The sequence below is a fragment of the Podarcis filfolensis genome, assembly GCF_964270895.1.
Source record: "Podarcis filfolensis genome assembly, chromosome: 14".
NCBI lineage: Eukaryota > Metazoa > Chordata > Lepidosauria > Squamata > Lacertidae > Podarcis > Podarcis filfolensis.
Window position 1 is genome coordinate 32,649,811 of NC_139616.1, and position 16,419 is coordinate 32,666,229.

The window sequence follows — 16,419 nt, forward strand, 5'->3', positions numbered from 1 at the left end:
ATTTTCTCACCCAATACTTGTTTCCCACGCTGGCTTCCGTTGGTGTCCGGAAGGCCAACTCTGTCCTTGAGGGCAAGGACAGATAGTCATAACCAATGCCTAAGCAACCACTCACATTTTTTGTATTTTGAATAAAGTTGTGGCCAAAATTATGCCAAAAACCTTAAACAAAAATTGATGTGTGAAGTGTGAATTTTTTGGGGGGTGGCATTGTGGGACTCAACACGCAAATGTTATCCAGAAATCAAGTTTTCTTAGCATGCTTAGCTGTGCCCTGATTTAAATAATAATAAAAAAGGCACAACTAAGCATGCTAAGAAAACATGATTTGGTTTGTCATTTTTAGCCACACTTTTCTGCATGGGTGATACAGGACGCAGCTCACAAGATTTATCCATAAATATGCACACACATACATACACACACACACATCAAACAACCAGCATCATGACAGCAGCATATAAAACAAAACCCAACACTTAATGCAGGGGTAGGCAACCTAAGGCCCGCGGGCCGGATGCAGCCCAATCGCCTTCTCAATCCGGCACATGGACAGTCCGGGAATCAGCGTATTTTTACATGAATAGAATGTGTGCTTTTATTTAAAATGCATCTCTGGGTTATTTGTGGGGCCTGCCTGGTGGTTTTACATGAGTAGAATGTGTGCTTTTATTTAAAATGCATCTCTGGGTTATTTGTGGGGCATAGGAATTTGTTCATCCCCCCCCCCCTCAAAATATAGTCTGACCCACCACATGGTCTGAGGGACGGTGGACCACCCCACGGCTGAAAAAGGTTGCTGACCCCTCACAATGTCTGAGAGTAAGGCTGCAATCCTATACTCACTTACCCTCTGAGGTCAATGGAGCTTTCTTCTGAGTAGATGCGCAAAGAAATGCACCATGAGTAAGCATGTTCAAGAATTCTGATAGAAATGGGAGCAGAAATTGCCAGTAATTATTTGTTCCATGTCTGGAATGGAAATCAATGAAGCAAATATTATCAGTATTCACCACTGCTCCTGCTTTCAGTCTCCAAATGATATGTAATTGATTACATAACCTCCCCCCATCTGCACTGTGCTTCCTTTGCACTGTAATGAATGGGCTGTAATAATGTAATGGAAAAATTTATTTATTTTTAATTACGTAATTTTGCTACAGCAGTCAGCGAGGTGAATAATTTTTTTGAGGGGGGGCAGAAGACAAACTGCAGCAGAACAGAAACAGTGCTGAATATGAAACTACAGGACATAATGGAAAACAATTCCTTCTTACATGCCTAACCCTGAATAGGGTTAGATGAATTTGCCGATTCCAGTCTCTCTCTTTTCTGATCTTAAGTTCAGCTCTCCACTTTAATTTGTGATTATTGGTTATTATTTTTCAAAAAGTCGTGTACCAGCATGTTAGTGTGCACTTCTTTCTCATATAAACACTTTATATGCAATACAGCATTCTCCCACCCTGAGCCCGGCTTTGGCTGGGGAGGGTGGGGTATAAATAAAAAATATTATTATTATACAGTGGCGTAGCATGGGTTGTCAGCACCCGGGGCAAGGCAAGTAATTTGCACCCCCTAACCCGTGGATTTGCGCCCCCTAACCCGTGGATTTGCGCCCCCTAACCCTAACCCCCAGATGTTGCACCCGGTGCGGCCGGGCCCCCCCCCTGCACCCCCACGCTACGCCACTGTTATTATATGCAGGTGCTTCCTCTCTTATTTTTTCATCACCTATTGAAAACCTTCCTTTTCCACTAAGACTTTTTTTAAAAAACAAACCACTATCTACAGTATATTAGACTTGAAATTGTTTTATTGTTAAATCACTTCAAGATATTTTAATGGGAAGTGGTTCATAAATAAAATAAATAAATAAACAATACACACAGTTTTGCAAGCAATTTCCCCTACCACAATTCATTTCTATGTTACTTTGTTAATGTGTGTCCCCCACCCCCCGCATATACAGGGTATTATTCTGGAAGGTCTGAATTAGTTAAGCTTCACATTAAAATGCAACCTGTAATTGAGGCAAAGAGCTTGTGCCTGATATACTAATTCAAAGGCCAGTCCCTATTTATACATTTTTTTTAATAAGCCAGTTTGCACAACATGTAAATAACAAGGTTTGTGTTATAATAACTTCTGCTTCTACTGTTTTCTGAATGAGTTTTATTCTATGCTATTGGGTGGGAATAACCACAAGATGTCACTGTTGCAGCAAACACACTCAATAGACACAGTATTTATCTGACTTCTCAAATTAACAAATAATAAGTTTACCCGCTATCATTCTTTTAAAATCATTTTGATCACAATCCATTACGTATTTAAGCCTCATACATTTAAATCCCATTGATTTCACTGGGACATTCACTATACATTAAATCTCAGATTCAGATTCATAAGAGCAAAAACATTGCACGAGCGTGTAGTTCTTTCTATCAAGAGTCCCAAATGCATTGTGAAGGTAATATCATAATAACTGCACCTGGTAGGGGAATTATTCTGTCACTGCGATATTACAGCAGCATGTTAAAGTAAATCTCCCAGCTACTGATCTAGTTTCACAATGTTGACCAAAACCTCACACAATTTGTGAGTTATCCCCCCCCCAAAAAAAGTTGGTTTATTATACATTCAGCAAAATTTGCCGTAAGTGGTGAAGGCATTATTATTATTATGGGATTAATTATTTCAGGATATAAAGATGAAAGGTATTTACATTTCCAAATGGTCCTCACTGGGGGTTGGAATTGTAGCTGTCTCCCAATCTATAGAATATTCTAACTGGTAGAAAGGTAGCCTGAAATTCCTCAATAATATGCTCATTCTGAGAGGACACAGTTGCTTCCCCCCCTCGCCCCGCCCCACATTTATTTTGTTCTGCACTTGCAGACACAGAGAACCATGCTGATGTCCAAGAAGAGCTTTATTATTTTATACATCTGCATCCATAAACTTTACCAACGGCAATTGTGAATCAAGTGCTGCTGAGCCCCACTTAACACACAGAGGGAACCGTTTTTGTGTGGCACCTCTAAGCCTCACCAATTCAGGCTCCAATCCTAACAGGGATTGTAGAATTTAGTGGGGCTGAATTCTGAATAATGTGTGGTTAACGTTACATTATACCACACTATAAACTGTGACCCCTTCTTATCCAAGGTTAGACGCTTTTTCAGATTAATGAGATGCTTTGTATTTATACAAACTGGGATGCTTTTGTGTGCACACTTTTGCATGGGAGGAATTTGGGAAGGAAACCACAACAACTTGTCCCTGCCCATGTGACCTTATTGTCTCCACCTATATGACCTCCTTGGCCACTGCCAGCCCCACCATGAAGGAGGATAAGGCTATCAGTGGCTAGTATCTGTGGTGGCTATGTTCTACCTCCACTGTAGGGGCAGTGAATAACAGTGGGTGGAAACCACAAGAGGGGAGAATGTTCTTGTGCTCAAGTTCAGCTTGAGGGTTTCTCCAGAAGCACCAGGTTGGCCACTGTGAGAACAGCTTGCTGGACTAGATGGGCCATTGGCCTTTTCCAGGAGGCTCTCCTTATGTACATATATGTACATATGTATGACAGATGTATGGAAGTGAAAGCTGGACCATAAAGAAGGCTGATCGCCGAAGAATTGATGCTTTTGAATTCTGGTGCTGGAGGAGACTCTTGAGAGTCCCATGGACTGCAAGAAGATCAAACCTCTCCATTCTTAAGGAAATCAGCCCTGAGTGCTCACTGGAAGGATAGATCCTGAAGCTGAGGCTCCAATACTTTGGCTACCTCATGAGAAGAGAAGACTCCTTGGAAAAGACCCTGATGTTGGGAAAGATGGAGGGCACAAGGAGAAGGGGACGACAGAGGATGAGATGGTTGGATAGTGTTCTCGAAGCTACCAGCATGAGTTTGACCAAACTGCAGGAGGCAGTGGAGGACAGAAGTGTCTGGCGTGCTCTGGTCCATGGGGTCACGAAGAGTCGGACACGACTAAACGACTAAACAACAACAACATGACAAGCCCATGAAACTGTTTATTTTTATTTATTTTTTGTTCAGCCAATCATTTTGTACTGTTTATGTTGGTTCATATTTTATTGTAAATGATGTCATACACCACCATGTTATATTGTAAGAACTGGTGGTGTATAAATATTTTAAAATAAGCAATGAAAGTTAACTGATTTAAAAAAATAATAAGAATGGGGAGGGAGCAGGGAAAGAAAAACAATGTCCAGTGGCAACTTAAGAAAACAAGCACTCGAAAACAAAACAAAATTTGGCATCTAGGATAATGTCTTAAAACCATTCTACATTCACCAGAAAAGAAAAAAAGAAAGAAAGAAAGAAAGTGCACATTAAACTATCTTATCACTCTAGGAAAGTAAGTGTGTGTGTGTGTGTGTGTGTGTGTGTGTGTGTGTGAGAGAGAGAGAGAGAGAGAGAGAGAGAGAGAAAGAGGGTGTTATCCAGCTACAGAACCAGCAGAACATTTAATCCAAAGTGCACTACTAATGACTCCTCAAGCAGCTCCTTAGAATAAACTATTTGGTGCCGAGAAAGTGGCTGTTAAAAACCCAGTGTGAAACCACTGAACATAAACTTTAACAAGCATTCTATTTCTTCCCACATTTATGGTGGCTGAACGAGAGAAATTTGGGATAATAAGAGCTGAAATGGAAAAACAAGTGCAAAGAACCATGGCCTTTCTCTTGTCTGACTTTCTTGTCACACTTGCCAGATTTACCTTTTTCCATTATTTTTAAATATTTCTTCACAGAGAGAAATTAGAAAAAAAAAGAAAACCCTTATAATTGTGAACACAGAAGATGAGTGTCATGATTCTCAATTCCCTTGTCTAGTTACTACAAGACATTGATGAGCTTCTCAGTGTATTTCTTGTTAACATTTCATGGAGTTACTCCCATAAACATACGTTTACTCTTGTTCCCAATACCTTGTTCTGTCACGCCGACAGATGGCTTTATACTGAAGCATATGAAAATATTAAATACTTTATAAAGCTGTTGCCAGTTAGAAATGCCTTGGAGTAATGAGTATCTTGACAATTTCTTTTGAGGAGAGGGGGCACACAGCAAATACTGCTTAGGGACTGTCTCCAAATGCCTTTGCCATCTCTCTCTCTCTCGCACACACCCTTCAATCTCATTTTCTACAGCATTTCCAGCAGTCTGTTCTCAGCTTGTTGCAAGTTGTCATTATGCTGATGTGTTTTCTTTCTGTTTGGCTAGGCATGCTATAGTCTCCCATCTATTTGTTTAGTGCTTGTGTAAAGCTTCTAGGCTTATATGTGTACAATGAAACGTAATCATCATGCTTTGGGCTTTGCAAGAGGAAGTGCCATTGTTTTACAACTGCTACTAAAATCATTTCATGCCAAAGTGTGGCACAGAAGGGAAACAGAGCACGATTTTGGTTAAATGATGGAACTTGCTTGCCTGCATAGGGTGGGTTTGTGCTGGTTGGCAGGAATTTTGCTTTGGTTCTTGGCCCATTTGTTCTGTGCCCTGTTTCTTCATGCCCTCAACTGTCTATGAATGGGATATGAATAGAAATAATGGCTAATATAATACTAAAGGTGCAAGGGATGTCAGGGGAGGGGCAGTATCTCTCTTGGGGGGAGACGTTGTGCTCTTTCTGGGTACAAAATTTTAAGGAAATGTTTGTTGTTCAATAGTAAAGCATCTTCTTTGCATGTAGAGCAGGGGACAGCAAACTTTTTCAGCAGGGGGCCGGTCCACTGTCCCTCAGACCTTGCGGGGGGCCGGACTATATTTTTGGGGGGAATGAATGAATTCCTATGCCCCACAAATAACCCAGAGATGCATTTTAGATAAAAGCATACATTCTACTCATGTAAAGCATGTTGAATCCCGAACCGTAGTTTGCCTACCCGTGATGTACAGTCCAAGGTCCAATTCCTTGCATTGCCAGATAGGGTTCAAAATGTTCCCTGCCTGAGCCCATGAAGAGCTGCTGCCACTCAATGTGGAAAACACAGAGCCAGATGGAGAAACGGTCTGATTCTGATTAAGGCAGCTTCCTATGCAGCAATCCAACTTTTTAAAGCATGTATACTATTGCAATGGGAAAGTTTGACTGGTGCTTAACCATTTCCCATTGGAATAAATTGGGCTTATAAATATTTAACTGTGGTTGGATCATTTCCAAAGTTTTTGTTGTTGTTATCAAGGATGAAAAACCTTGGCTGGGTATAGCTCTTTGGTGTGCTGTTCCCAAGGCTACTGGTGTCTGCCCAGGACACATACATTCACTATCCCTGCAAACTAGATGTATGGGATTCACATCAAGGAAAGTATCCCATAATAGGAAACCAAAACAAGCATACTGAGTAAATTATCCCTGGAAATAAAGCAATATAAAAGTATTGAGTTGTCCCTTTAGAGAACCAAGGGGTTAGCTACACTACAAACATAGATTGGTTTTATACTACTTTAAACTACTGTGGCTTTCCCCAAATATATCTGGGAACTGTAGCTTTGTCAGGGATCCTTCCCCCCCCCACCCCTCGCTCATAGAATAATGCATTCCTCAATTTCCCAGGACAACAGTCTTAGATCTGCGGTGTACATACACTTGATGGCTTTATTCCCAAAGGTTACTATGTACTCTAAAATGGCAACACAAAATAAGTAGTTTGACAACTCTGATAATTTTCTTTGAAGAATGTTGAATTTACATGGTGTATGACAGCTTAAGAATAAAGCAATTATTTAAGTAGAATCAACTTGGATAAATCATTTGGGCAGGAAATGTATCAAGGGGAAGAGCAAAAAAAGGGGGAAGTGATGTTATTACTGTCCAATGTGGCAGACAAAGTTTAATGCCTACCCGCCTGTCACCACCACCATTATTATTATTATTATTATTATTATTATTATTATTATTAGCCTGCTCCAAGGGAGAGTGAAAGTGAGTAAGGCAGATTGATCTCCCTCGGAACTCAGACCCATAGCTGGAAAGCAGTCTCAGAAAGATCTTCCAATGAGATCTTTTCAGCACAACTATTCTGTGTCTCCATTAATTGCCATGATTAATGCTGTTTCTTTTCTTGGAACTCTGATATGCAAATAAAGCAGCAGCCTCACAAAACATGGACTTAATCAACTGGAAAACGGGGGGGGGGGGTCGCCAACTTGGTCATAGTCAGATAAACTGCATGCGGCCTTCTGAACATATTAATAGTTTCTGCATTTCAGAGTGGAATTGATATACCAATGTTCGTTGCATAAAAAGCTGAACACACTGATATGTTTATTCTTTTGCTTTCCACAAATTATCCATCTCTGTGCATTTACTGTATATGTTTCAGTTGGTGATGATGCTTAATTCCTGGAATGTAAATGTCCATATCATATCCCCCCTTTCTCTACTGGGTCCAGTTATGTTTTCCCCTTTGGGTGCAATTCAGCAGCAGCTTGTCCTCTGCCGTGCACCCATCCCTGCAAAACACAGCAGCCAAATTACTGGCTGGTTCCATTTATATCTCACAACCCCCCATTCTGAAACAGCTGCACCAGTTGCCAGTTCATTTCTTGGCGCAATCCAAGGAGCTGGCATTCCTGTTTAAAGCTTTAAATGACTTAGGACTCAGCTATACATACAGCTGCAAATATAACGTTTTGTGTGTGTTTTAAGTGCATTATACAAATCTGACACTAGATGGCAATGGTGAGCTCATGGAAATTTCAATATATTTTCCAAAATGCTTTAAAAAAAACACTTTCACAGCGTTGTTGTCTTTTTATATATGTCTAGATTTCACCTTAGGCTCCAAATATCTGAAAGAACACCTCTTTCCCTGCAAACCCTCTTGGGTGTTAAGATTAGTAGAGGGCCTCTTATCAGTAGTTACTTTGCCCTCAGAAGTTCAGCAGGTGGCAGCATTATTGGTTGCAGCCCCTAAACTGAGAAATTCCCACCCAAGCAAGGTTTGCCTGACACCTCCATTGTATAGCATTCACCACTTGCTAAAGTTGTACCTTATTTAACCTGGCCTTTGACATGTGGGTGCATGATCCCCATTCAAACTGATTTAAGCACTGTGTTTTTGTATTGTTGTGACCCACCCTTGGACCTTATGGTGACCAGTGGGTAAGAATCAGCAACTATTTCCATGGCTCCCATGTTCGTTCTTGGGTCACCAACAGCCCTGAAAATGATGTCCCACATGAAGTCACAGACAGGTACCGTGATGTTTTTGATGGCAACATCCCTCAGAAATGTTGTCTTCACAGTTCCTCCAACATCCCCAGTAAGGACCTCAGACACCACAGGAATTGCATTTACTGTCGATTCTGGCACCAAGTATGCTGCTTAAGCAGGGACACGGCGCAGGGACACGTCCCTGCTTAAGCAGGGCTTAAGCAGGGACACGGCGCAGGGGAGTAATTAAGATGCCATGAGGCTATCCCATCACTGTCAACGGTACCAGTTATATTTTGGGGAATACCATTGTTGTTGTGTTTGTGTTTTTTTGCAGGGTGGATATCATGTTCAACATGCTTTACAATAGGAGAATTAGAACAACTCATATAACATTTTAACATATTGTTTTTTGTCGATCCAAGACCAGATTGAGTTAAGAGGCCCAACACACCACTTGCTTAAGTATTTTTTTGTTCCTCATAATCATAGGTCTCTGCTTACATATCACAAGATGAACCAGCTTTATAGCAATTTGAGTTTGCACTGATGAAGCTTCTGGCACTTGGTAGCCAGTGGGAAGATGCAGAATGATCATGAACATTCTTATAGTTCAAGAACAAAGTTGTTCAGCATGCTGGCATTCCAGCTTTTCAAATTCTCCAGTCAGTTTGCAGTTTCTGCAAATTTAGAATGTGTGCTTGTTATAACATCAAAATTATCCATTTATTTAAACTCAGAGCTTTTTTCTTTAAAACAAGCTTGCACCCCCCTTCACTCTAATGACAAAAAATATCACCACAAAATTCATGAATAAAATATATGCATTAATAGGTAAGTATCAGGTAAAGCAAACAAATATGTAGGTGTTATGGTAAAGAGAAATAATTTAGTGATCATTGTGAATTGCATGTGGATGCTAAGAATCCCAGAGAGTGAACATCAGAGAAAACACCAATGAATATTGACTATCAATGCTTTTTTTATATATATTTTTTAAATGCCCCCAAAGTAAGGGAACACCTATCAATTTCCAGTCCTTCACAAATCAGCTGGGATGGCCAGTATTTAATATGATAACGGTGACAGACATCAGGGATTGTATACAATTTAACCCTACTCAGATTAGACCAAATGAAGCTAGTGTATGTTAACTCATTTCAATGAGTCTACTCAGAGTAGAACTTGGTTGGATACAACCCTAGATTTTGGCATGCAATATTACATATATATTGTTAGCATATGTCACATTCATCTATTTAGAAATAAGATTACTGCATGAAATTTACAAGGAGTAAGAAGGAGTAAGAAGATCTAGGTCTTCAAAACAACAAAGATCCAACAATGTTTTTGCTTATTTGTTATACCAAGGCTCAAGGGCAACCAGCATCCAATGCTCAAGAGGAAAGTAAGATTTGGTGCAAAAAGAGTAGCACAAATTCCACTTTCAGCTTATCTAAAGGTTGGGCTCTTAAATGGGTACCTGACTGAAAGTTCCGCTGAAATCAACGAGGTTTATTTCCAGACAAACCTGTTTGGGAATTATGTGCCAATCACAAAGGATATAAAGTTCCAAGTTTAATATCCCCTCTGTGGACACAGCACCTCTTAACTAGCATAACTTTTAACAATGCTATTTTGTTAATATTTATACCAAGCAAGTACGTGGAGTTATTTATAATGAGAAAGTATGCGGGTTTTTGTTTTGCTTTTGCTTATAACAAGCAAACAGTGAAAATATAAAAAGTCATCACAAACAAACAGTTGGTGCATTCATGCTAATACTTCTCTGTCTCCCTGAACCCCAAGGCACTTTAATAGAAACTGCAAAGGCAATGCAGAAAATGAAAAACAACTTGCTCAAGCACCTGACACACTCTCTCTCTCTCTCTCTCTCTCTCTCACACACACACACACCCCTTCCCTCCCACCCGCACAAAAAAAGCACTTTGCATTTTTTTATGGAGCTGGGGTGGAGAGTGGAAGCATATTAAGTTCAGGCAATATAACCGAGCCTTTTGTTATTCTTAATTGCTTGAATTTACAATCTAGTTCTGCTGTATAAAAACTAGATTTTAAAAGCTGAGTCAAGTGATTTTTCTCTCTCTAAGTACTTTCACAAAGTAAGTTTCTATACTACTACACAGTAGGCTAAATTAGCTATAGAGAACAATTGACCCCCCCCCCCATTTATACAGAAACAATGTCTCTTCCTTAACTATCAAGAAACCTTCCTCATTGAAAGTAAAATTCATGTGCATGAAATTAGTAGTTAATTGGAAAATAAGAGAAGAGTTGTCTGCCCTTTGAAGACAACCAAAATGAAAACAAATAACGCTGTGATGTATCTTCCATTAAACCTAACTGTTAAGTAAATTAAGGATTTATTTAACTCAAATAGAACTGTACCATTTACCAAATTTCCTGTCCCATCACCCCTCCAAATGATAAATGGAGTATTTAAAAAACCAAAACATAAAACAGTAGCCCTCTGTGTAAGCCCACAGTTTAAAGTCCCCCCCCCCCAAAAAAAACCCAGATCTGTTTCTAGATTGAAAAAGATTTTATAAAACAAGAGACTGGAAGAGAACTTTATCATTTTTTTTTCCACTGAGAAATTCAACTTCTCAGTGGGAAAAAAAATGATAAAGTTCTCTTCCATTCTCTTGTTTCATAATGCATCATTAACATGAGTATTAAAACTCCAGCCAATTCAGAGTTTCCTTCAAGTTAAATTGGCATGAATTGGCAATTCATAAGCAGGATGTTGAAGCTAGACATGTTCTCACAACATCCATTTCCTTTATTCAAAATGTGATGTTCAAAAATCATGGCCCCAACAAGCCAATTACTTGTCACACAAACATATTTTGATGTATTCATCAATGGCTTTCACAAGCATAATTTAGGGCATAAGAATAATGGAAACAATAGCACAGTATTTTTAAACTGTGAGGTCCTTTGTGTCACTATTGCCGGTGCCGGGGCAGGGGGGGGGAAGGGTCCTTATTATAAATACTGTAAGTTGTCCTTTATTTTATTCTAACCAGCTGATCATTTTTAAGATAAATCTTCAACCAACACATATAAATGAGAACATGATAATCCACACCAAGAGGAACTAGGAGAACATCAAGACTAGAGCTTGACCTGAATGTCCCTTTCTTTCTTTGGCACCAGACTCCCAGAAGCCCCTGCAAAATAAAGCAAGAGGAAAAGGCAGCTAACCAGATTTGGTGTAGAGCTCCTTGGCTACACCTGCACCTCTTTCATTCCCTTTGCACACATAAAAAAGCCCTGGTTGTCCCACAGAGTTCAAAACAAATCCTCAAGTACCTAAAACCTGCCTCATTATGTGGACTTATCTCCAACATGTTTGACCAAGCATTGGTCTTAATGCAGCGATACCACACATACCCAGGCTTTAGAGAAATAATTCTGATCCACCATTCCCTCAAAAGACTAGACCATCTCTCTGCTGCCCAGCTTTCCAGTGCTACATTTTCTGCTGCAGGAGATACATGTTTAATGGACACAGTTTCAGAATATTAACGACAATAACACTGCTCCACAGAAGACTTTTATGTGGGAGTAGACCCCCACTGAGTTGAACTAGACATTTCCTCAAGCAGATACCCTTTAATTCATTCATTTAATTATGAAGAACATTGTCTTCAGATAAGATAAACTGTAAATTTCAAGGAAATGCTAAAATGAAAAAAAAGCTTCAAAAACGGAAACTGCCCCCTTACAGTGTGTGTGTGTGTGTGTGTGTGTGTGTGTGTGTGTGTGTAAGGAGGGAGGACAAAATAAGAGGTGTGATTTTTGAAGGTCATTCAGATTAAATGAATTAGCACCTCCCATAAGCACAATTCATTCAGTGCAAGGTCAGTGACTATAATTCATTGCAACCTTGTGGGTAAGAAGAGCTCGTGGGGAGCAGTATCATTTCCCACCTTCTGTTATATTGGTCAGACAACATATCTGGTCCACCAAGGCAAGAATGGCAAACATCAGGGACATTCTTCTCAAAAGTTAATAGAACCCAGGAGTCCACAACTAGTGTAGCTTATCATTTTACCACCATTGTAAAAGCACCAAAATACTGTTAGTCTGCATTTATTTTGTCATGCTACAAACAGCCAAAATCGAAACCAGGAATTACTATAGCTTTTAGCTTTATTTTATTGTTTTAATTATAATTTTTATTGAGTTTCAGAACAAACAAAAAATATACAGAATAAAGCCATTATTGTATTCAGAACATCTGTCACTTTCCCACCCAGCATCCACTGACCTTCCCTGAACCAAAGTATATTCATAGGACTTGCTTACAGCAGGAACAGACAGATTGAAGTAAAGGAATTCAATGCATACACCTAACAGGCCTAAAAGAGCAAAGCAGATTTGTATTGGGTTGTTTAGAACAGGTCTATTACCACCTTGCGTATTCACGTCTTCAGTAAAGGAGTACCACATCCCCACAAATGGATCTTTCTTTCTTTGACCTTAGGTGAGCTTTTAAAATAAAACAACCCTCCAAACCTTTTGGTACCAGTAGTCCAAATCAGAAAGTGCAAAGTTATTCTTACTTTATTTTGCACATACAAAATATTTGCTTCTGTGATGTAATCAATGTAAGGTTTTAGGATGACAACACAGGGTAGTATAAAATGAGGTTGTTAGCGAGCATTACAAGTTTATTATTATGAAGACACTTTGACTCACTGAGGAGAACTTTATAAATGTTCTCACCTTTCCCATAAGTAAGTCGTTCCATCTTATCCTCACAGTTAGCCCATTGGGTAAGCTAGGCCAAAATACAGTGAATAGGCACAAAGCTGAAGCGTTTGGGCCAACAGTAAACTGAACCCACATCTCTTCCCCTAGCCTTGCCACCCCATCTCAGCTTTAACTACTTAGCCTTCATTATCAGAATACTGCTTCAACCCTATACACACTTAACAAGGAGTCAATCCCATTGAGTGGAATGGGACTTATTTCAGAGCAGACATTCATAGGATTGTGCTGTACCTCACTTTTCCTGAAATAAACTTCTGGGGAAGTGGCAGTCCATGATGAGAGACATTTAATAGTGGTACACTGCATGCCTCAGTCTGGCTAGGATACCCTATATCCATGAATTAAACCAAAACAGAAGACAATTACAATACTGGTTTACTATTATTGCTTACCATGGCTGTCTATGATACAATTTTATGCCTATCAAATTTCACCTTGGCTTTGATACTGCATAATGGTAGTGGGGATCAACACGATTACTGATGGTCTTATTTGCCAAAATAAGTATGCAAGGGGAGGCCATGACCAACCTTTAAGATTCTGATCAGCAAATAGTTCACTAGCATAATTCTTATTGATAGAGGTATCAATGACTCAATAGCTGAATAATGTGTTTGGATAAACATGGAACTCTTTACAGGTTTCATTTCAGTACAAAAGCCAGCATAGCAGGTAATAACTCCCTGGGCTGACATTTAGGAAATAAAGATCCAGTTGCTCATCCTCAGAAGAATATGTCACTTTTTGGAAAACAAACAAAACAATGCTTAAACAGGAAAAAAAGTGTGGCTGTCAAAGAACACATTTTTTTTTTTTTGCAGTAACAAACAGTGCTAAAATGAACAGAAAGGCGTCCTGCATGCCAACCCAGCTCAAAGTACTTCATACTTCTCAGCAATTCATTTTAATAATGGGAGGGTTTTCCTCACTCTGTGGGAAATGGCTGCACTACCACAGCTAATTCAAAGCTTATAAAACGCATATACTGTATTCTTTTTTGCATGGAGTTTTTTAAAACAACAACAACTACAACAAACCTCTTTTGATAACACACCATTATCTTTCACAATGCTTTGAATGGTAATTTTAAAAGAAAGATGGTCCACTTCACAGAGCAAGAATCATTTAATACATGGCATTGGGGGGAGGATTTGAAACATAGTTTAGACAATTTACGTAATATCAAATTACTGCAGGCATTGAAAATGTCATGATTCTCATTCTTTCCGAAGCGCAAAAAATATATACACAGCACATACTGTATTGGTCACTACTGAGTGTGTGTGTGTTTCGGAAAATATTATATATTCACACACATACATTCTATCAAACAAAATAGCATCAAATAGCATGCAGTCAACACCGTATTATTGCATCAAGTAGCATACAGGCAATGGTACATCATCTCTATAAGGTATAAATAGTTCAGTTTAATTATTTTGAATCAGAGTACAGCTGCAATTGATTTCTGCTGCATATCAAACATAAGCATTTAGACCACCAAAATAACAACAAATCATCCAGTTGGCCGAACTATGAAAATGATTTTCTCCCCCACCCATTTAAAGTAACAAATGTTATTGGCGACAAGTGTCCTTGTGCTGACATGCCTAAGCCTATCACTTTAAAGCCCAGCACTTTAAACTTTTCAAAATGTAGATCTAAGAACCCAATGATCCAACCATATAATTAAAAAAATAATAATATGAAGTTGTTTGCATTCAAAGCAGAAGGAGCGACGTATAAAGCGAAAGAAGTACTGTGTCCTATGAATAACTGTTAGTTTCCACACATAGTCCAGTGGAAACAGAAGCCAAGCATCTTCTCTAAGGATAAAGTTCAGGCAAACTTCAGTCAGAACCAGGAAAGGACGCTTTACCCACCCACCCTCTTCTCATTACTTTCTCCATCACCTGAGTGCATGAACTGAAAACCGTCCCTTCTTCAGCAACTGAAAATCTGCAAAACACCTGCTCAGCTAAACAGAAGCACACGCGTTTTGGAAAGCTTAGAGCACATGCACATTCTCAATACCTTTTTCCTAATGTGAAGAAGCCCATCGGTACGCTTGCCGATATTGCTTCCGTGTTCCTTTATTCCCCGAGATGTTCTAAAAAAAGAGAAAAGCCTTCCCTCTCACACACAGAATCCCTCTCTAGTCTAATCACATAGCTAAGAAGCCAAACGCAGACACACAAAACATCCTCTGCATTAATGTTTGGCACGCCACTGTAAGGCAGCTACAGAACAACAGCAGCCTAACATGCCCATGTGTGCATCTCCCCCCCCCCCACGTCCCCATCTCCAAAGACGCACACACCTCCACACCAAGCCACCTCCGCCAGCGTGTTCCATGCCTACACTTTCCAACGTTTGCTAGGGATGCCTTTATGGTCTGTGCGCGACCCCCCCACCACCCCGGAGGTCTCCTGCTTCCCCTCTTCAAATTGTTTGAGAAATCCTCCTTCCCTCCCTTACCTGAAGGGCATCTCCCACGACTGCAATTAACTGCCAAGATCTCATCGTCGGCTGCAAAGCGCCTCTTCTTTCCTCGCCGGGAGAGCACCAGAGAAGTAAGGGGAACCAGCAAACGGCCCCCACGTGCCAGCAATATCAATGAATACAGACATCTGTCGGGCTCACTGCACGCTTGCTGCCTGCCTGCCTTCTTGCTCTCGCCTCTCCCTCCCTCCCGTTTGCCTTCGCAATGTTCGCATCAGGTGTTTCTAAGATGTACCTCTGCGGCTCCAGGAAAGACTCCAAACAACAAGGAAAAACAAAGGGGGGGATAGGGGGGGAATGCACACAGAGAAATGAAAGGGTCACCAGAGCGAGGTTGCTCTGGCTAATCTTCTCTCCTATGCCCCCTTCACCATGTTTTAAATGTTTGCTAGAATTGTGCATCCCATCATCAGATTGTCCCCCCCTTCAGCTCTGTGTGTGTGTGTGCCTCCCTCTGCACGTGTCACTTCCTTGTTCTTCCAAGCATTAAATACCTACCACATGACAGAATAGGGCACCTTGCACAGTCTTCCCTGCCTTGCACTTGACAACCAATTCTAACTCAGGAGCAGTGAAATATCTGGAGGCAGGATGTAAGCACTCCCAATTATTTATGCCATGTCTGCATTACTCACATAGCATTTATGGGACAGCCTGAGTAGCTCCTGTTACACTAACCTGTATCATACATTATATTCTTTATGCAGAGATGTATCTGTATTGAAGCAATATCCCCCCATTACTGAGGTACAGTAAAAAGAAGGAAAAAAGGAGGGGAGAAAAACACACCTACATTCTGCATGACTCCTCCTCTGTGTGAGTGTAGGTGTCCATGCAAAGCCCATGTGGCATTATTTATTTACTTTGCAGTACAACATGAAGAATCCAAAGTGCTTGTTCATGTCTGATTTTTTAGCTAA

General features: G+C 40.1%; 1 protein-coding gene across 31 annotated transcripts in view; it reads right to left on the reverse strand.

Annotated features, from left to right (window-relative positions):
- RBFOX1 (RNA binding fox-1 homolog 1) overlaps positions 1-16,419 on the reverse strand; it is a 1,446,067-nt gene that overhangs the window by 760,561 nt on the left and 669,087 nt on the right. For 2 of the 31 annotated variants that reach the window (XM_083585182.1, XM_083585196.1), the window contains exon 1: positions 15,476-15,937. The exons of 21 other annotated variants lie outside the window; for them this stretch is intronic. In XM_083585182.1, coding sequence (XP_083441308.1) covers positions 15,476-15,486 — 11 coding nt within the window. In that variant the 5' untranslated portion in view covers positions 15,487-15,937. Of the gene's footprint in view, positions 1-15,031; positions 15,239-15,317; positions 15,337-15,475; positions 15,939-16,419 lie in introns of those variants that run through there. 8 more of the 31 variants (XM_083585197.1, XM_083585192.1, XM_083585190.1 and 5 more) reach the window with 6 other exon arrangements.